Source organism: Octopus bimaculoides, chromosome 9 (genome assembly GCF_046866305.1).
Source record: "Octopus bimaculoides isolate indiv1 chromosome 9, ASM4686630v1, whole genome shotgun sequence".
NCBI lineage: Eukaryota > Metazoa > Mollusca > Cephalopoda > Octopoda > Octopodidae > Octopus > Octopus bimaculoides.
Window position 1 is genome coordinate 71041904 of NC_142936.1, and position 23187 is coordinate 71065090.

General features: G+C 34.3%; 1 protein-coding gene across 15 annotated transcripts in view; it reads left to right on the forward strand.

Annotated features, from left to right (window-relative positions):
• The window catches only part of LOC106881649 (transient receptor potential cation channel subfamily M member 3), a 701312-nt gene that overhangs the window by 310717 nt on the left and 367408 nt on the right, over window positions 1–23187 (forward strand). The window contains exon 1 of one of the 15 annotated variants that reach the window (XM_089357687.1): window positions 5853–6018. The exons of 11 other annotated variants lie outside the window; for them this stretch is intronic. In XM_089357687.1, coding sequence (XP_089213813.1) covers window positions 5878–6018 — 141 coding nt within the window. In that variant the 5' untranslated portion in view covers window positions 5853–5877. Of the gene's footprint in view, window positions 1–5852; window positions 6019–12525; window positions 12673–16753; window positions 16877–23187 lie in introns of those variants that run through there. 3 more of the 15 variants (XM_089357694.1, XM_089357695.1, XM_089357697.1) reach the window with 3 other exon arrangements.

Below are 23187 nucleotides of genomic sequence, written 5' to 3' on the forward strand. Positions count from 1 at the left end.
TATTTCCCAATAGTTGGGTGTTTTCAATGAAGATTGGAAACAAAGGACATTGCTATAGTAGAAGACACTTGCTCAGAGTGCCACACTGTGGGACTGAACCCGAAACTACATGGTTGGGAAGCAAACTTCTTAACCCATTAGCATATAAACCAGCCATATCCAGCCCAGATATTCTACCTGTTTTATGTTTAAATTGGCATGATCCAACCTTTCACACCTACTGTGCAATGTCATTCTAAAAATAAACAATTTCAACATTGAAATCTCAAAGCTATGAGATAATACAGGATTAATATTATAAAATATGAAGCATTACATTTGACAAAATAATCTGAATGCTAAAGGGTTAAATATATAGCCATTTCTGTGCCTTACATTCTTCATATAGCACTGTATTTTTGTATTCATTTTTAATCTTTTTTTTCATCATCCATGTGTAATTCTCTACTTCTCTTTATAGTTGTTGTGTAAGAGATTTTCACCTTTGATGTCTTGGTTTTTGTTTCACATTTACACAAGGTCTTCAACCTTTTCTTTTACTCTGCCTTACACATCATGTCTTGGAAAATATCCCAATCTTGTAACAGTACAACAGTAGGATCCAAGAAAGTTAGTGATGTTCTCCATTGGTAAAAGCCAAAAAAAAAAAGTATTCAAACAAAAATAGAACATGTTTTATACTCTGTGGTAGAAGAGAAATTACTCTTTTCTTATGGCATAAACCACACATGGGAAACCTTTTTTGAGTAGTGGGCCACAAGACATGACTCATCATCAGACTTTAAAATAAGTACTGGGGTTGATTTGTTTGACTAAATCCTTCAAGGTGGAGCTCAACATGGCCGCAGATCAATGAGTGAAACAAGTTAGAACTAAAAAGATAAAATATATTCAAAATTAACTGAAACGAGGGCTCTGTGTTTCAACAGAATTATAGAAAGAAAAGGGTTTTTCTTGTAATAAAACATTTATTATGTTATGCATTTAAAGCTGACAATAGTGAACTGTTCCACACTGTGACAGCCATTCATCGTTTGAAGGGCTGAGCCATGGAAATTTTAAAGTATTTATATGAGAATGAAGTGCAATGACATCCATTATGGCATGTAAACCATTGGTTTTTCATAAAGTTTTCCTTGGCTGCCACTCTAACAACTTTGCCAACTACAATCTTCATGAACCACCAAAAATTAACTTCCTTTTCAGTCTGGTCTCAATTATCTAAGTGAAGTGTGTTAAATCATGAAATTACTTGAGTGATTAATATCTTGACATTAGAGATCAAGAAGATATTCATTTTTATATCATAAATTTTTATTCTTTTTATTTTTTAATATTTGTTTTTATCTTAGTTCATTTCATAATTGATTATTAGGAGTTATTTAACATGGGTTCTTTTCATGACGTCACAGCTTGGATAAATTTACAGATTATCTCTTAACCAATTCCTAAACCTCTATTAGTTTATTTTTAAAGCCTAATTCTTTGGAAAAACACACCATATCTCTGGCTTAACATTTGCTCTGGCATACTATCTGATTACAATAAAGAATAAATAAAATGTTTATCCAACAAACACTACCTAATTCTATTACATGGTAATGGATTTCCACCACTTATAATGATGACTATGCAGTTGTTTGATCAACTTGACTAACACTGGCTCTCTGTTGATTACAACAACGAGTGTTCCAGTTGATCTGATCATTGGAAAAGCCTGCTTGTGAAATTCATGTGCAAGTGGGAGCACACTCCACAGACACACATACACTTAACATAGTTCTCAAGGAGATTCAATGCAACAGAAAATGTGACAAGGCTGGTTCTATGAATTACAGGTACAACTCATTTTCGCTAGCTGAGTAGACTGGAGCAATGTGAAATAAAGTATCACGCTCAAGGACATAATGTGCTGCTGGGAATCGAACTCACTGACCAATCGTGAGCCACATACCCCTTACCACTAAGCCAAGCTCTTTAAATTATGTCTCAGTATACAGACACTTCATAAACACATTTACCCTTAATAAATTCTCAGGTGACAATGCATTTAACATGGACATACCTTTTGAATTATTGGTACAATCCATTATCTTTTATCTGTTTCAGTCATTGGACTGTGACCATACTGGAGCACTGCTTTGAAAGGTTTAGTTGACTCCAGTGCTTACTTTTCAAGCTGGCACTTATTCTATTGGTCTCTTTTGCTGAACTGCTCCATTATAGGGACATAAACAAACTAATACCAGTTGTCTCAAGTGGTGGTTGGGGACAAACACATGCACAAAGACACACAGATATATATACATACTGTATTTTAATGTGTTTAAGGAACCCTTGTGTATAAGGAGCCCCCAAATCTTGGGGGCTTAAAATTTGGAAAAAAGGTTTTGTAAGGGATTATAATACTATCCATGTATAAGAAACTCCCATTTTTTTAAACCTAATTTTTGAAAAAAAAAGGGTTCCTTATACATATTAAAATATGGTATGTATATATATATATATATATGTGTGTGTGTGTGTGTGTATATACACACACAATGGGCTTCTTCCAGTTTCTGTCTACCAAATCCATTCACATAGCTTTGGTCAACCATGGGCTATAGTGGAAGACACTTGCTTAGTGTGCTAAGCAGTGAGACTGAACCTGGAACCATGTGGTTGAGAAGCAAACTTCTCAATACACAGCCATGCCTGGAAAAGTTGATGTTGAAACAATAATCATGATGACCCTGTAATATAACCCACTGAAAGAACAAAAGAAATGTATAGAACGTCACAATGCCAAATAATAATATCAGTATACTTAGGAAGAAAGAATAGCGGGGGGGGGGGGGGACCTTTAATTTAGTCTTAAAAAAAAAGTATGATTTCTTTTTGTAAAATATATCAGAGTATTTAAGAGATAGGTTGGTCGATGCATTCTCTTCATTCCTATATAATAAGGCTGGTATACTTTTGGAAGTAATATCCTTTCCTAAGTGGGAAAGTATATACCTATTCTGTTTAGAATGCTGTTTTGCTATAGCAAGTATATTTGATAATTAAGCCTTGTATGTCAGCTACACTAAGTATGATTTATTTATGAATCCAAATAACTTCACATCAGGTTTTGTCAAACTTTTCTAGTAATTTTCTTAGAGTGTTTTGCTGTTTTGTAAAATTAGAGTCTTCTTGTTAATATTATTTTGTTTACTATATATTTTTGCTTCCCAGATTGAAAAAAACAAAACAAACTAAGACAGCCATTATGAAGCATTTAACCAGTAAAATATTGTATTGCACAAAATAAGAAGCATTTATGTTGTATAACATTTTTTCACGAAGCATGGAACATATTACCTGCATCAGTTGTTAGCTGCCAAAGTATTGCAACATTTAAAACCTCCTTGCTTCCTGAAATAAGCCAACACTACACCTGATATCTACCCGCTCTGTACGCATGCACACATGTATATCATGACTCATACACTATTCACTTTCCTGAGTTTTGTATATAATTCTATGTACTGTGTGCCCAGCCTTCCTGGCACTTGTGCCAGTGGCACGTGCAAAGACATTCGAGCGAGATCGTTGCCAGTGCCGCTGGACTGGCTCCTGTGCAGGTGGCACGTAAAATACACCATTTTGAGCGTGGCCGTTGCCAGTACTGTCTGACTGGCCTTCGTGCTGGTGGCACGTAAAAGCACCCACTACACTCTCAGAGTGGTTGGCGTTAGGAAGGGCATCCAGCTGTAGAAATTGCCAAATCAGAATGGAGCCTGGTGTAGCCATCTGGTTTCACCAGTCCTCAGTCAAATCGTCCAAACCATGCTAGCATGGAAAGCGGACGTTAAACGATGATGATGATGTACATGCACCTTTCATGAGTTGTAGTTCACCTGAGCACTACACATATTATTATATCACTGTTTATTTCAAAGAGTTTCACTAAGAGTATTCTTCTTTAATCAACAACAATAATAGTTCTTTCTACAATAGGCACAAGGCCTTAAATTTCATAGGGAAAGGTGTTAGTTGATTACATCAACCCCAGTGCTCAACCAGTACTTCATTTTATGGATCCCGAAAGGATGAAAGGCAAAGTCAACCTTGTGAAATTTGAAATCAGAATGTAAAGTTGGATGAAATGCTGCTAAGCATGTTGTCTGGCATGCTAATGATTCTGCCAGCTTAATACCTTAACAACAACAGCAATAATAATTCTTTCTAATTTTTGGCACAAGGTCAGTAATTTTAGCAGGAGAAGGTTAAGTTGATGCAATTGACACCAGTATTTGACTGGTACTTTATTTTAGTGACTTGAAAAGGATGAAAGGCAGAATCAATGTTGGTAGAATTTGACCTCGGAAGAGAAATCTGGAAGAAATGCTGCTAAGCACTTTGTCCGACACAGAATTGTTACTATCAGCTCCAGTGGCAGCTCGTAGATAAAATTAGTGGAGGTACTGCTTCAAAAAATATTTAGCTGTTGTTTTAATATTGTGTAAAAGGAAACAAACATATAAAAAGAAAATTTATACATAAATTTGATTGGTTTGTGTTTTAGCCACTGCTAGGTAGTGTGTTTAATTTGTTCACTGTACCTCACCGCGAATTCCCCCTTGTTTTTCAAAAATCCCCCTTAAATTACAAAAGAAGAGGGGGAAATGTACCCTATTTTTCAAATCCTGGCAGCAACACTGAAACTGGAAGCAGGATAATAATCTAATTCTACACTTTATCACATTCAAGAATATAAACATGTTTTTAAGCACAACACATGCGGAGTCAAAAAGAAACACTACTTTCCACCTGGCACTGTCGTTCATGCAGTGCTCTCTCTCCATAGTGTGAAGTTTCCTACTTCAGACATGTGAGCATGCGCACAACAGCCAAACACCGCATCACTGTAACTGTGAAGTGCACAGTTCTAAACAAGGGTTTTTGTATTTTTTTCATAAACTAGGGGATGGCTACTGACATTAAGCTTAAAGATTATATAATGTACAAGTATAAAGAAAGAATTAAAGAAAAAAGGACTCATTATATTGAATGTAATTGATAATATCGAGTGGAAATAGGGGGTGCTGCAGTCCTTATATGCGAACCACTATCAGCTCACTATCTTAACAACAACAACAATAAGAAGAATGCTACTTTTTGCACATGGCTACATCCACCCTTGTACTTAACTGGTACTTTATTTTACCGACTGCAAATGAATGAAAAGCAAAGGTCACATTGCCAGTATTTGAACTTAGAACATAAAGAGCTGGAAGAAATGCTGTTGAGCACTTTTTCCCAATGTTCAAATGATTCTTGCCAAGCTGCCACTCCAAGAATGATAAATGTTTCAAATTTTGGTACAAAGCTACAGTGAAATTGATGTTAAGATTCTATTTAAACAGTTGCACTCCTTGAGATATGTTTAATGTTCCTTGCAATGTTAGTAACTCTTCTGTATTTAAACTCATAAATATCCCTTCTGAAACTGAAGTTTACACAAAAGAAAGTTAGTTCATAGATTGTAAAGTTGTACAAATGCCAAGCATATACCTTGAAATTCAAGGGGTATACTTGGCCCTTATATTATACGATTATAGTATACACGTAAGATATTCACTAGATATTTTAGGGCAAAACTTAAAAGTGAGAAATAAATGTGAGGCCTCGAAGGGTTAAATGCTGTCAGTTGCAAGTGGTAGTAAGTTTTCTATTATATTAAGATTATAAATGTCCTCTTGAGAAAACTGGTATTTATTGCTGAAGTACGTGTTCACGCGTCTGTAATTATATAACGGTGTCTGCAAAAACTCATATAAAGTTCGTGCTCATTTAAAAAAAAAATTCGTAACAATAAGTGGCTAAGATACGAAACTACTCTTGTATAAGATGGCAGTTTATGTCAAGTATTATCCTCGGAACGTAGTAATTTATGGGTACATTTTGTCCCAATTATTACATGTAATCAATGATCACCTTTTTCATTTTCTCTTCGTCGTTACAACCACTGTTATGGCTTTTTTTTCTACGGTAAGATGTAAATCAAATAGGTATTGATATTTTAATACATTTTCTTGCCATTAATCATTTATATCGTAATATATATGATGACCCTCGCCAACCCTTGTATTATTCAATTTATTTGTTTCACTCACAGATTTACTTAAAGCAAAGTCTTATGCATCCTTCCCCAAATATCGTCTATCTGATTTTTATTCACGCTGGTTGCCAGATTGTTTCGTTTTTATCTCAACCGATCTATGTTCTCTCCCCAGCCATTAAAAAGAACCTTGGTAGAGTCCCATCGGTAAGACGATATTAAGATAAAAATGTAATTATTGATGCTTTAAAAACCCAATGGATTTGGAGATTTATCTTCAGATTAAATGACCCGAATCTATTTTTGACTATGTTATCGGCAATCAACGAAATATGTAAATATGACTTTCTTATTTTCATTATTTTCCAAACTTCATCTGGTTACTAAATATCATTTCATGTATATTTTGGGGGCGCTTTTTGACTCTTCTTCATCCTAATACTGAAACATAATTTCGAAGGCAAGTCGTATCTCCTTTCTATTTACCCATCGTTGTAACTTTTCTTCCATTATCATTTGATGTACTTGGGTAGTTCATTTCTTCTTACAAATTTGTGATCTTGTGCTGTGTAAAATCTTTGTTACGAACGAATTCACTCGTTACTTCTTGACCTTACTTTTAATGTAACCATTCTTCTAAGCGCTTTTCTCGATTTATTTTTCTGGAAATTCCATGATATTGAACAACCATATATAGTTATAGTACTTCGTCTTGTTATTTTTTTTAACATTGAAATAATGTATAGTTTTTTTTTTTTTTTGTAATCTTCCAGTTTAGGGAAGTTAAAAAGTAGATAAAAATACAAGGGAAATAACTTAACGTCTTACTAGTATTATCCGTACTCTCCCCTCCCCACCCGTTCGCGAGCGCGCATTTTTTCTTCATATTCGTTCACAGCAAGTTGTTTTACACCTATTACACTAATTTTTTTTTACCTTTGAGCTCGGGTCAAACGCTTTAGTTTGACCGTTATTTACTTGTACTGGAAGATTAGCATAAGTTGTGCAGCCGGTACTATGATATTCAATCACGTGTGTGATTAATATATAAACAGCTAAAAAAAAAAAAAATCATTTCAGAGTAGTACGGATAATACTAGTAAGACGTTAAGTTATTTCCCTTGTATTTTTATTTACCTCCCTAAACTGGAAGATTACCGTTTTTTTTTTGTTTTTTTAATTTAGCGATAGCTCTCTCCTTAGACCGCGCAACTGAGCGAATAAAGGAAATGAAAGCTCTGGTGGATAAAAACAAAAAGAACTGACAGGAACAAAGATTTCATATTTTAGCGCAATATCACAAAGTTATTGGAGGTAATAAACTCTCCAAGGAATTAATAGAATGTTAACAGAAGGCAATAAAGAAGATATAATTAATTTTCTATAAAATTGTTTCACTTTTCAAGGAATACTGGAAACGGAAAACAGCCTATTTATGTAGTACATAAATGAGTCATTCTTTGACTTTGAGAAAAAGTTTTTCACAAATGTTTACTACCTTTCAAAAACTATATCAGCTAAGCAAATGACTTTCTCTAAATGCATTAAAAATACTACAACGTAATCTGAACACTATTTCAGAAAATATCTCCGTTCTCTTTGAGCAGATTAAAGACAAATTTAGCTGGGGCAAATAAATTTGCCTCTTCGATTCTCCAGAATTACATTTGAGAAAAGACTCATTTGCACGTCAGTATCCATCCTTAGACATCAGAAAGTTCAGAAATTCAAATTAGCGGATGATGGAAAAATAACACTTGATATGAAATTAACCAAACTCGACTAAATCCCAAACCTCAGCATAAAATATACCCTATGGCTTCTTTACGATCTGCTGGAGTGGCTCTTTTCATGATACATTTTGGCACCGTGCAGTTAAAGAGACAAAGTTATTGAAATTAGTCATTACTCATTTTGTCCCAGTTCAGACATTTTTTTGAAATTTGAAAATTATCAAATAAGACAATAGCTTAGGGAGAAATGACTTGGAATCCGACAGAGAAAAGAATTTTGATTGTTAAACACCCAAGATTATCCAGATATTTTATTAACAACCTCAATTACAACCGGGTCAAAGTTGAGGAAAAATTTGCTGAAAATATGTGTCACTGGACTGTTTCAAACTCTTTCAACAGCAACTGTGCTGACCAATTTTTACTCCTAAAGACGATGCAACACTACAAAATGATGACGCAATACTTGCTATGTAATGGTTTCAAACAAATGGGGAGAAAATGAGAAATCTGTGATTACTCATTTTGCCTACCGACTATATATTTCAGCATTATAATTTCTGTTGTGCGAAACATAGAAATAGAATAAATAAATATATATGCTTTTCCCAAAAGGTATTAAAGATGTCGATTCAAAATTCCAGAACAAAAGTACTGCGTTACATTGTTTTTCTTATCCTATAATTTCGTTAGTGTACTTATTCTTTTATTTGTTTCAGTCATTTTGACTGCGGTCATACTGGAGCACCGCTTTAAAAGGTTCCACAGAGAGGTACTGAACCCAGAATCATGTGTTTGGGAAGCAAGCTTCCTGAAATAACTTTCTTTTCTCTTGTTCTTCCTCCTGTATTTGTCCATTCTTTTCTTCTGTTCACTTGTCTTTTTTTCCACTCGTTTCCTTTCTCTTATTATTCATGCGATGGTCAAAGTTGACTGCCTTTGACCAGAGGTGAAAGTGGGTTTGACTGGGGCTGGTCTGAAGTTGAACAACGACAAAAAGACTTGAAATTTCTGTTGAGGGAAAAAAGAGGCGTAAAAAATAACAAGTTTTATCCACCCACATTGTTTCGTTAATCTTAATGTCTTTGCTTCAAGTTTATTTTTCATTTTATCTCTTTTCAGTTATTCATTTTAGTTCCGTTCACTCTCCATTATTCTCGCTGACTCGTACACGTCATTTGTTAGTCGGCGAGCTGGCAGAATCATTAGCGAGTCGAATAAAAATACTTAGCAGTATTTCTTCCGGCCCTTTACGTTCTGAGCTAAAATCTCGCCAAAGTAAGAATAACCTTTCATGCTTTCGGGGGTTGATAAAATAAGTACCAGTTGAGCTCTGATAAACTCTTCTCCTTAAAAACTGTTTGTCTTGTACCCAAATTTGAAATCACTAATCCTCCTCTTCCTATCTATCTTTCATTTTGTTTTTCTTTTTTCTCACTCAAAATCTGCTTTCATCTCTTCTCTTACCAACAGTTTTATCCTTTCTAATTTCACCCTCAGCATACCTACACAAGTGTGGCTCCTTTCTGCCGACTTTGTTTCCGCATAACTTGTAGAAAAATCGATATTTTTTTAAACAAAATCTTTTACAAATACGCTTCGGATGGTGTAGATTACGATTATTTCGGAATTTACGGTGAACAAAAATTTTTGGATCTTGTTCAAAGCGGGGGCACCAGTATTTTCTTAACGAAACACTTTGAAACTTGAGACACTGGTAGAATGTGTCATATAAAACAACTTTTTCTCTTAGTCTTCTTAACAAAAAAAACGTACATCGCAAGTTATTTCATGTTAAAGTTGTCGTATTTCTGTAATTTCAACCAATGACTGACGTCCATTCAGCCGTATACATTAGGTGCTGACTACGTAAACAAACGATTCTCGGCGGTGATAAAATTATTATTTCCTTGTCAAAAAATGGCTGAAGCATATTGGCAGTAGCTAATAAACCTTTCTATTATAGGCACAAGGCATGGTTTTTGAGGGAAGGAGCAAGTCAATTAGAGTTAGGGAAAACGAACACACGTGTGTTGCCTCTGCAAAATGTCAGAAGTAATGGAGATTAAATACGCTTTACACCGCTTAAAGTGCCAAAGGAGTAAGTGTAAACAGCTGAATACTTGTCAGTGATTGGTTGAAATTATCGAAATAAGACAATTTTTTACATGAAATAAATCCGAATACAACATTTTTTTTCTGTTCTATAACACAAAATAGATAAGTATACGAAGTTTGAAAGTCTTTCGGTACCAAAAACACTACATAAAACTTAAATGAAAACTGGTGCCCCGTTTTGAACAAGATCCAATTTTTTCGAGTTTCGGAAAAAAACTCACCCGAGTCTGCTTTGATTCCTTATATCTTTCAGGAAAAAAAAAAGGTATTTTATAATGGGGTTTTCTAGAGCATGGAGATAACGATTACTTCGGAATAGGGAAAAAGAAAAAAAAAAATCGCACTATTACTTTAACGTTTTAGCCCTATTCTTTCCACTTACTCGCTCTATCTCGTTCCCTCCTATCCCTTCCTATGTTTATCTCCATACTCTCATGATTGCCTGTCTCACAAGCTGGTAACTATCACCATGCCATTCTCATCTACCCACGCCATATAATAATTTCTTTTTCTTGCCCTTCCCGCTTCCAGCACTGCTACAGTTTGCTCCTTCCAGCTGGGCAGAGAAAGAAAATGATATGATTTCGCATTTTTATACTAAGATTTTAAAGCAGTGCTTTTCAAAGTAAGGAGTATTTTCCCATTCCCGTCTAGAGGGTTCCGTGGGAAATTTCATATGGATTATGAAGACAAAGGAAGTGAGGCAATGAATGCGTTTTTAAATTGCCTTAGTTAAAAAAAATAAATTATCTTTTGTACGAATCATCTGGTAAAATTGATTATAAACTTTGGTAGATCAGCAATTTCAAGGAGGGGGATAAGTCGATTGCATCGATCTCAGTGTTCAACTGGTACATATTTTATTGACCCCGACAGGATGAAAGGCAAAGTTGACTTTGGATGAATTTGAATTTCGAACGTAAAGACGGACGAAATTTCGCCCACCGTGCAAACAATTCTGCGAGCTCGCTACTGCTTTATCATCTGGTAATTTTAATGGCTGAAGGACAGCCAGCTGACAGAATCACGAGTTTAATTTATGCCTATAATAAAGAGTAGAGAATCGCGAGTTTAAATGCCGCCGAGGTCGGGTTTGTCTTTCAACTTTTCGAGGTCGATAAAATAAGTTGAGCACTTGAGTTGATGTAATCGACTTGCCTTCTTCCTCAAAATTTCGGGTCTTACGCCTGTTGTAGGAAGAATATTGTTAGTTGAAATGTTGCTTTGACATTTCGTATCAAAAGACTAGGCGAAGGTAAAGAATACGCACACCACCCAGTTAAGCTTACAGTTATGCCGAAAACGGGTAGTGTGCGTATTCTTTACCTCATCCAAAGACTACATGATCTATGTGCATGTAGTATTTTAATGGAAGTGGAGGCGCAATGGTCCAGTGGTTAGGGCAGCGGACTTGCGATCATAGGATCACGGTTTCGATTCCCAGACCGGGCGTTGTGAGTGTTTATTGAGCGAAAACACCTAAAGCCCCACGAGGCTCCGGCAGGAGATGGTGGCGAACCCTGCTGTACTCTTTCACCACAACTTTCTCTCACTCTTACTTCCTGTTGTGCCTGTAATTCAAAGGGCCGGCCTTGTCATACTGTGTCACACTGAATATCCCACGTGTTTGTGGAGTGCTCAACCACTTGCACATTAATTTCACGAGCAGGCTGTTTCGTTGATCGGATCAACTGGAACCCTCGGCGTTGTAAGCGACGGAGTGCCAACAAAAACAACAATTTTAATGAAAACCATCTTCCTACGAGCAGTGATTTTCTTTTTTTCATTGCGTATTTAATTTTATTGAATCGTAGTAAGGCGGGTGTTGAAAGCGTGCTAGAAAATAACGGCGGGTGATAGTTTTAACATTTTTTGAGAACTGTTTTAAGGTACCAACAGACCAAAATCTCCTATAAGAAAAATATATATAAATAAATAAGGTAGCGAAATAACTTTTAGACATAAGAAATATCGAAACAGATTACGGAAATAATTTTAAAACCTTGTCGCCAGACTTTGGTGCCTGGGGGTGCTTCAGAATATTCTAGGTGGGCAGTAATTTGTAATAATGCTAAAGTGTATTTTCGAAATAAGTGTATCACTGTAAATCTGAGGGTGCACCATTGAATAGTGAAGGTACAATGCTGCCGAGTGCACCCTCTTAGTGAGGGGTATGCTTGTTTTAAAGGCAAAAATGGAGCAAACTGTAATCTTATTTGAGGGCTATTTGTCGAGTTTCCGTGAACTGAGAGACATTGTAATTTTTGGCATTCGCTCCTCTCCCCCCACTTTTTTTTTTTATAGATTTCATCTGATTTGGAATATAAAAGATTAAAGAAATGGAGGAGGTTGGATAAATGTGGTGACCTTTAAGCATTTGTTACCTGAAAATTGTTTCTTTCTGTTTGTGTTGTTAATTCAAAAGAGCAGATATATGCCATACAGATGATGTATATATCTAATGTAGGGTATGTTTTGGGGGCAGTTTCGCTGCTATTTTTAGTACATCGAGTGTCTACATAAAGACTTCCTCGCTAACATAATAAAAAAAAGTGAAAGGGAAATATAAAAACTGGAATACTCTAGATGAAACGAGGTAACTTAAGCAGAGTACGACTTTGGACTAGCGCCATTTATTTATCAAGTTAACAGAAACAATCTTTGATTTTTAATCTGATCATCATTAATATGGAAACAAGATCAATGACGAATTTCCTGCCCCGATTCTTAGAGGTACAATCATTTGTTGCTTTTATTTCCATTTAATTGAAAGTATTTGTCTTTATTTTCGAACGATCGTATTTACTGTTGTATAACAAGATAATTTCATGTTATGAATGCATTTTGATGAGATTATTTCATATTTACGAAGAGTTTTTAGTTGACTTTTAGACTTTTGCACCACTGAGCCTCAATTTTTTTTCTTTCTTATTGGCAATATAAAGTTACTGCTTCGCTATTTATTGACATATTTTTCAAAATTCATTCTTTTAAACTTTGGAAATTCAAGTACTAATTCAAAAAAGATTTTCGCGTGAGTCCTTAAAGTACATAATGTTGTAAATAAAGAAATCTTTAAAAAAAATATGTAGTTTAAATAACAGTTTAGGGTGCGGACAAAAAACACTGACACCGCCAAAAGTCAGTCATATCACCCCTCCTGATAAAGTATTTTAAATTTTAATCGATTATTTGTTTTAATAATTATTGCAATTTTGCTTGTGTAAAGTTTCCCGGTTCTTCTTTTACAAGTTTTCCTTTGATCACGGCCTGACACTTGTAGGTTTCCTTACACTAAAACTAATATTGGAAGGGCTGTGCTATGAACCTCTTAACATGATTTTACACTTAGACATCGCCCATCCGGTTATTTTTCTTTTTGACGAATTCCTTTTAACCAGAAAGACGGTGACGCTGAATATTTTATACCACCAAAATATAATATCAATTGTTATGGAATGTACTTGTAATTTGTTTCGGTATCGAAGCTATAAAACCCTGTAAGGGTTACAAAATTAAGATGTCACGTATTTCTTCTCTACAGTATATTTCTACGATTTAAAGAAATTTTCCAGTCATTTAATTCTGTTTGATACTGGATCCATTTGGTTTTATAACCGCAAAATCCGAGGGACAAAGCCCAGAAAGAATAATAGGGAGAAGTGAACTGGAAAAATTCATGAACCTAGTAGTGGGAAAGGAGGTAATGGCTAGTTTGACCGATTCCTTTTCATGTAGCCGAGTAGAAAAGTGATCAATTCCATCCTCACCGTCAAAGTTACACATTAAAATCCTAAAAATCTGAAACTCTTTCATCACTCGTATATGGAGACGGTGTTCGCATCACATTGTTATGCAACAGACAATACCTGTTTCCATTCTGAGTTCGAATCAGGCTGAGATCAACTTTCATTTCATCCCTCCGGTTGATAAGACAAAGTAGCTGTAAAGTGCCGAGGTCTATGGCATCGACTAACCCCATTCCCTCAAAAATTACTAGCTTTGTGCCTCAATTAGACTATTATTATATAGGTAGGTGGATGTGGATTGACAGAATCATAAGAAAGTCATTCCCTCCGACTCTTTACGTTCTGAATTCATATTCCTTTCAGGGTCGATAAAATATAGTGTTAGTGAAGTACCGCGGTTGATTACATTGATGGACCCCCATCCACTCACAATTGCTGGCTTTGTGCTGAAATTAAAAATTGTTATACAGAGTAGTGAGTTTGCAGAATTGCTAGGGAATCTTACAGTATTTCTTTACGTTCTGAGTTCAAGTACTGCGGACGGTGGCATCAACTTTCCTCGTGGTTGTTGGTCTTGCGCCTAAAATTAAAGCAGTTTAATTGCGATTGTGAAACATTGTCGTTTAGGCTGTTAAAAAGACAGTTATTACAAAATTGGTCATTTGAAATTATTATCTCTGCAGATCGTTGTTACCTTTGGAGTGACATTTGTTTTGTTGGAAAAATATGTACACAGATTATTATGGCTTTTTGTGTTGATTGTATGTAATATGGTTAAAGTTCTGGTTTTTGTTGATATTGCTATATTATTTAAGGTTGCTGTAAATTTTCAGATTAACACCCGCACGATTTTCACTAGGGTGTTAGGGTTAAGGACGGAATTCCCACCCTAGTGAAAATCGTGCGGGTGTTAATCTGAAAATTTACCAAGGTTGCCACTTAAAATTTAATCCTGCATTCAATGAATCTAAATTACATATATAAATGATATTAATAAGTTCTGAGTTAGCAAAAATCATTGTCTAAGCGAAGGCTAAAATGCCTTGCTTTATTTAGTCATGACTCTATACGTACGTTGTGTTGCAATCACACTAAAGTGAAATTAGTTGATAAATTAAAGTACAAATAAAGTAGTGTGATCTGACCACAGAATTACAGTAAATTTACAATATATAAGCAGATAAAAATCGAGAATAAAACATTTATGGTCATGGGTCCGTGACAAAGGAGAAAACTGCTATCAGGTTAAACCTGATCTAGGTCTAAACATTGACATGTGAATAGAAGATTAAAGTATTTTATTGAATGAGGGCAGGTAAATGTAATGTCGTACATAGTTAAGAATATTTTTATTATAATTTAAATCAATCTCCAGATGCGTCGGATTTGTAAAAAATAATAATGCGGTTCTTAATGCTTTAAATGTTATACTCAGCCTTAGGTTTCCCAAGTCGCTTATTACACGAAAGTACATGTGAGGGACTGTTCATTTCGAAGTATGCCATCTTTGAGGCCGAAATATACGTACTCCACCTGTCAATAGTAATAATAATCACGTATAGTTTAGCTTAATTTGTTCGAAATGGATTATATCCGGCTTACTTTTTATATTGCTGGTCTGATTTGTTTATTGTTCAGTGGGAAGTTCAAATATCTACCTTGGAGGCTGATCACTGTGTTGGACAATTTTTTTCAATTTTAACTGTGACGATGATAATTGATGGGACATTGAATACACATTTTTGTAATAGAAAAAAAAAAAATTTAAAACATATTCTCGATATAATTCGATCTGCGTATTTTAATTTTCGGTGTGTTGATTAACTTTAGGCTCAAGTCATCCCTAATCAATGAAGTTGATTTTAGCACCAGATCAGCCCGAACTGAAAAGACCGGTGTTCAGCGGTACTCCAACCATCATCACCCGTTCTTTCTTTTGGTTTTAATTATTTCATTTAGCCTATGTATCCGTCCTTTTGAGGGGGAATCTCTGTTGTTTCCAGCAGGTCTAGCGATCACGTAGAAGCTGTTTCGTGGCCTCGCAAATTCAAGGTCAATGAAGTGGCAGAAACAATAAAGAAAACCAAGGCTATTTATTTTTCTCGTTATTTTGAATTCAAATTAATTTCAGGGCTGATAAATTTGTATCAGATATTCACTTTGATCGATTCAACCGACCATTTCCTTTCATCGAGTACATTGGGCCTTCGTCCCTACTTAAAAGAAACTAAAGTATTTGGAATCGAGACAGCGACCTTGTTTTATTAGTAGCATGTTTTTTTCTTCTTTACACTACTGATCCCCACAGAATTACGTATGGACATCATAACGTTCTATTTTTTTGTCATCTGTTCGCTTAAATTTGTGTCTTGTCTAATCAAAAATAAGCTTATTAGCTGGTGTTAAGATCATCAGTTACATGCAATCTTAAAAAAAGGAAAAAAATCTTTCGCACCTGCCAAACAAATACCTTTTTATTGGTCTCCACCACAAATACATTTGCGATTTTTATGCTTAAATAATAAACTTTTTTTCTTTGCAATCAATAATGGTTTCAAATTTTGGTAGAAGGTCAGCAATTTTAGGGAAGGGAGTAAGCTGATCACATCCACTTTAATGTTCAATTGGTACTTTATTTTATCGACCTCGAAAAGGTGAAAGGCAAAGTCGACTTAGGCGGAATTTGAACTCAGAACATAAAAAGCCAGAATACCGCTAAGCTTTCATTTCTGCAACTAATAATAACTGAAATTTTGGTGGGATGGGATGAGTCGATTACATAAACTGGTACTTATTTCATCGACCCCGGAAAGGAAGAAAGGCACAGTAGACTTTGAAGGTATTTGAATTCAGAATGTAAAGTGCCAGAATTTGTCCTTTACGAGAGTCACATTAAAAACAAACCCAACAACAACAACAACAACAACAACAATAATAATAATTGTTTCTTCACAAGGCTGTGTTTATAAAGTATTTTTTTCCCCGGAAATACATGTGACTATGAGCTAAGGCATTTCAACTAGAATTGAAACTGATTACTACTACTTGCAGTGTTATCACGACTACTACTAGTAGTAGTAGTTGTAGTCGTCATTGTGATTTCAATACAACACCAACCACAATCAACTCAGGTGCCCTCGAGGCTGAGAGAACACATGTGTGCTGATCAAAATATGATACAAATCTCCGTATGTTGATGTCGACGTTTCGTTGATTTAATTTCATGCCTTCTAAAATTGAATTATTTTTAAGCCCATCGTATTATTATTACTACATTTTTATCAAACTTTGTATCTATTTTAATTTAACTATTATGAAAGCTTTTGTAACTTCCTTCTAAAATTTATTTACCTTTGGCATTAACATCTTCAGATGATCTTTTTCTTTATGTTCCCAGGGTATTTTGCGTAGCAATCGCTGCACGTTTTTCTTTTCTGTAGTGATGTCATTTATGGAACTGAGGCAAGATATTCATTTTATATATATATATATATATATATATATATATATATATATATATATATATATATATATATATATATATACATATATATATATATATAGGAAATTTATCTCAAGTGGACAACTCCTCCAAAGTTCAGCTGATATTGTGTTTACTAGATTAATTCAATGGCCCTATTGAAGAATTATATAACTAGTTCTACTTCAAAAAGTAAAAAAAAAAAAATCTCTATTTCACTTTTATGAAGCATTTTCAATATCGCTTCTTGTAATATAGTTACATACATACATAAATCGATTTTTCGCATATTTTGAAAATATATTTCTCCTCCTCGTGAATTTATATTATTTTGAATAATTTCAAGAAAGAGAAAGAAAAAAAGTTTCATAAACGTATCAATGTTGACTTTTCTTTCACCCATTAGTTTTTTTTTTTTTATGATTCATTTTTTTCTTTGTATTGTGTATTCTAATGTTAACAAGAATATAATTTGTTTTCTTGTTTGAAATGCACCGTTGCTTAACGTAATAAACCTTTTCTATCCTTCATTGCTTATTATTTAGTTTCAAAACTTGTCTATTCAGGCAATGTTTGGCTAAAAAAAAAAAAGCGTTGTAGTGGAACTTTCTGTAGATTTGGTTCACTAATTGGTATTCAGAATCAAAGATCATTTCTTCACGAAACTGTTGAATAGAATAATATAGATATTCGAACAACCCAGTCTGGCATTCTAGACTATATTGATTAATGAATATGTTTCTAATGATTAATATTTCTATAACGATCAACAAACAAAAGGGTCTTGTGCGAGCCTAGCACTTGTATATTAAACGGTTATAGTTTTGATCTTGTGAATATAAGACTGCATTAAATATTCTCACAAGTGGCTGTTCGAGGACGTTGTAAAGGAGTTACACACACGCGCACACATAATATATAAAGTGAAGGGTCTTCTTTTTTTTTTTTTCTTTTGATGTCACAGTGTATAATTCCGCCTCAAGCAAGTTTTCTCTCCTTCAGCTATTCATTATATTAATTGATCATGCTGTCCCTTTTTATTATTATATCACTACATTACCATAAGGCGTATCAATTTGTAGATCGTTAACAATATTTCTTCCAATAGTCTGCAGGATAACGATAAGAATTCAACATCCATGTTAAGTCTATTTCTAGTAAATCTCATCCCAAGAGTATATGCTCTGTTCGTAAATATTGATTTTCTCCATATATTTTTAGGACTTGCCTTTTTTGTGCCTATGGCTTCATAACAACGTTTGAGCATGTGACTCAACAAGCTGATATAATGGGTGCTTCCATCTCTCGTTAGTTTAGCATTTCTGATGATTTTATTATATTAATTCCTAACGGATTAGCTAATCTATTTAGATACAGAAGGAAATGCTCTGTTAACTATAGTAATTTCTTTTCGAACATCTTAAGTCCGTCATTTTCATTACCCATGTTCACAATGTCAAAGTGTTATTTATTTATTTTTGTTTTTGTTTGTGCTTTCAATGGTTTGGCGTGGATTTTGACCGTGTTATAATGCTCCTCTTCATCAGCTGCAGGTTGACGCCTGTAGAGAGGAAATTACAAAGCGATTACATTCCGAGATTCTGAGGAGGAAAGGGACAAATAGAGGAAGAACTGGGTAAAGTGGTGTGAGATTGGGAGATATAAGGACTAGCTTTATGGTGCTTTGTTTTTAAGTAATTGAACATCATCAGGACTTGTGGCCTTGTTGGCTGGAAGTGACAGGCGGTGTGTGTGTGTGTGGGGGGGGGGGGGGTGTCTTGATATGAGTAGTGCTTTATTTCATTTATTTAAAATTTTTTTTATTTTTTATGGTGCTATCTTTAAAACTATTCCATTTGCATTGACCAATATAGGTGAATAACTATAACAGTCGATGTTTAACCCTTTTGTTGCAATATTTCTGTGGAAACAGCACTGCCTTTGATGCAATTCATTTTGAAAATAATGAAGTATTTAGCAAAATAAATCTAATATTGTTAAGCCGGTGTTTTGGAATGTACATTTGACATGATTTTGTCAGAAAAGGGACAATCTTAGATAGGTTGGTATAAAAAATGTTAACGCTTAAAGCATTGTGAACATTGTATTTTCATTGCTGTTTTTAATATTTTCTATTTACCAGTCGCATGGAAGAGAGCGGGAAAACAATGTACTCTTATTCTGTGATCCTATTTAGTAATGGTTGAACATCTAGTTCTTTCTTTTATCTTTTACATGTTTCAATCGTTAGACTACAGCCATGCTGGGGTGCTGCCTTGAAGAGATTTTAGTCGAATATACATTTTTTTAAAGCCTGGTACTTATTCAAAGTAATAGATTTTGCTGAATAGCTAAGTTATGGAGATGTAAACACATCAGCACCAGTTGTCAAGTGGTGGTGGCAGGGAACAAACACACAACAGGCTTCTTTCAGTTTCTATCTACCAAATCCACTCACAAGGCTTTGGTTGGCCTGAGGCTATAGTAGATGATATTTGCCCAAGGTGCCATACTGTGGGACTGAACCAGAAACCATGTGTTTGGGAAGCAAGCTTCTTATCACACAGCCATGCCGGCACCTATATATACACACATATTAGTATTTATATAAACTTTTGACTGTCTTTGAAATCACTTGACATAAAAAAAAAAATGCATTGACTGGAATGTTAGTAGTAGGAATTACCAAATGTAGAATCAGACCTAAGAAGATTTAAAATAAAGTAATTACATCAAATCTTATTTACCTCACAGAGATTACACAGGATTGTGACATGGAAGGATATTCAGTATTGTAGCCCATGTTGTTATGGAAAAATAGATGTTAAAACAATGACAATAACTTCAAGACTTTTTAAATGATATATTTCTGCATAATAAGAAATTTTAAAGTTAGTTTCTCCTTTCTATTACCTGTTGTAAGATTTTACAAATTTCAGCTGATCAGTTCATCATCATCATCATCATCATCATCATCATCATCATCATCATCATCAGCATCAGCATCATCAGCAGCAGCAGCAGCAGCAGCAGCAAATGTCTGTTTCCCATACTGGCATTGCCGCAGTAAGAAGCAGCACATCAAAGTATATGATGTCTGATCAGAAAGTATAGGGACTGATAGTATAAAAGTGGAAACTACAACACCTATCAGTCCAGCATTTAATCTCCTTCTGAAGCCACACACTTTATTCATAGTCATTTCCATTGACGGAAGCATTTCTGGAATTTTTTGGAGGATAGTGAGTAGCTGCCTACTTGCATTCTCTTGGATTTCCTCAAGGTTTTGAAATCTTGTTCCTTTCAAGTAGGATTTTATTTTTGAAAAGATTCCGGGCTGTAATAACCTTCAAGACATGACTATATGCATGTGTGCACGTGCACACACACACATTTTCCTTTGCCATGGTCACTGTTGGAACCTCTGGTATGGTTAGACAGCAATGCTCTACACACTTCCAAGCATTGCTATAAGCAATGGAAATGAACAAGGATGTTATAACTTAGTGTGCATGTGCAACAGATTTCAAGGTAAAACTCTGTCAAGCAGCTTCACTCTGCATACTTTAGCTCTGTTACTATAGAAACAGTCCTAAGCATATTCAATACAGCATGTTCAACAGGTTTCCATCTACTTGATTTCAGTCACAAGGTTATGATGAAAGATACTTTCTCTGGGTACCTTATATCAGAATTGAACCTAGAAAAATATTATTGTAACATAAACTTAACATATGTTCATGTTAATGATTGGGTCGTGTGACATAAGATTCTCTATGCAAATGTTTTGTTTCATAAATTAATTCCTCTTAGGAGATTTATAAGTAATTCATATTCTTGTATTCGATCTTTAGAGCAAGTAATATCAACCTACATGGTACTTGAAAATAAATGCAAAAAAAAAAAAAAATTGTAGAAATATATATGGGAGGAATAGTTTTGCAAACATTACATTTCATTATTTGGCATATCATTAAATTTGCATTTTAGATTTATAACCAATACTGACCAATATTTTTTTGTCTTTGTTATTACCAGTTTAGCAATAATTTATTATCACATTTAAATATTTTCTTTTATTGTAAATTATTCACAGTAAACATTTTTTGAATAATGTGTTCTTTGGATGATAATATATTCAATGCAACATTGAATATATTATACAATGTTGTGTTGAGTATCATTCAAAATGCCACTTGCTGATACTGCAGTTTTCTTCCTTCTTCCATTTTTTTTCCATTTACTTTATTCCTATTAAAATCCATTAGGATACAGATTATAACTAGGGGTGCATATGTACTCATGTAAGCACATGTTCTTTTTTGCACTGGAATGTATCTTTTGTAAGTTATTCTCATGAAATACGACTCTATAAATCAGGTTGATGTAATCATCTTTGTATTCAAGTAGAGCCCCAACATGGCCACAGCAGTGATAGAAACCAGCAAAAGGATAATATACTTTGCCATATTCTACTGATAATTTACTATATAGGACATCATGCTTCTCTGCTGGCATCTAGTGGGACAGCTTGACTGTCTGGTGAATCAGAAGATTGCTACTTGTACCAATATCTTATTCTTTGGCATAATTTCTATGGCTGGATGCACTTCCTAACATCAATCACTCTACAGAATGTACCTGTGCTTTTTTTTCTATGGCACAAGCACTAATGTTAATTGCCTTGTAACTTTACAAGGCAAAAATCCTAAAGTGGCCCCTGGAAACCTTATTAAAAATTGAGAAATAAGGATTGGTAAAACCATTCCATGCTTTGCTTATCTAAAAACATTGGATTGGTTATGATAGTAAATGCTCCAGTTTTATGTGTGTGGGAGGTCTATTTTAATTTTCCTTCGCTTTGAGTCTTGAAAATAGTATTCATTGATTAGTTCATATCAGTTTTTAAATTTTGTCTCATTACTTTATTGCTTATATATATTGATATGTTGACTATGTTGCCTATTGTTTCCATCTTTCAAGTGTTACACACATACACACACATATATATCCTGAGAGAAAGATGTTAAATGTTCTATCAAAAAATAGGCATTTTATATGAATGAATATAATAGTTTTATTCAATCTTTATACATTTTTTCTTTCTAAATTTCATTTGAAAAGAGATTTAGTTATAGATGTTTATCTTTTTTTTTCCCCCCTTTTACTCTTTTCTGTCTTTGTACTAATGTTATCTATTCATGATCTGTTGACTGATTCTATTTATAACTGCGAATACAATCAGTTTGATACTGAAATTCTTCACAAGTACTTATTGTTAAAATTTTTATAATAGCTACGCAGTTTTCCATTTATTTTATACATATTGAATTATACATACACTTAATTCTTTCCATCAACTAAATTTTCTACAAATCCCATAATTTCTTAATTTCCATTGCTTCTTTCTTTCTTTTTCTTTCTTTCTCTTTCTCTTTCTCTATGGTTACTGTTGAACAATATTTATCTTTAAGATTATGTCTCAATTGTAATTATAAACACCCACGTGCGTATATATGTATGTACATAAATACAGACTACAACAGCAGAATCTCCTGTATTTTACACAGTCATTGGTGCTGTGCTAGTTGAGTTAGGCTGGTACTAATAGTGTCTTCATATAGCTGGTATTTTACCTTTTAATAATTTTTCTTTTCTTCAGTTACCCCCATGGTCTGAATCGATGCACACCATGAATTTCCTGTTGACTTGTTTATCAAGAATAATGAATCTAGGAGGTTTTTTGCTGTTCTGGTGTGTGTTATATGACCAGCATCTACATTATATATTGGTAGCTGACACTGTTATGTCAACAAATTGAGATTACCTACAGCAGATGAATCAATGTTTCCAAAGACTTGCAAAATCATTAATTCTATGTGCAATATTCTGTATATGGAAAAGCTCAAGTTTCTTCACTATGAAATCCTCATGAAATCCACATTACTTTCTGCATATAGATTTATTGTTGTTAGAATATTCAAGTTAAGCATTTAATCACTTAATTTAATGGCTCTT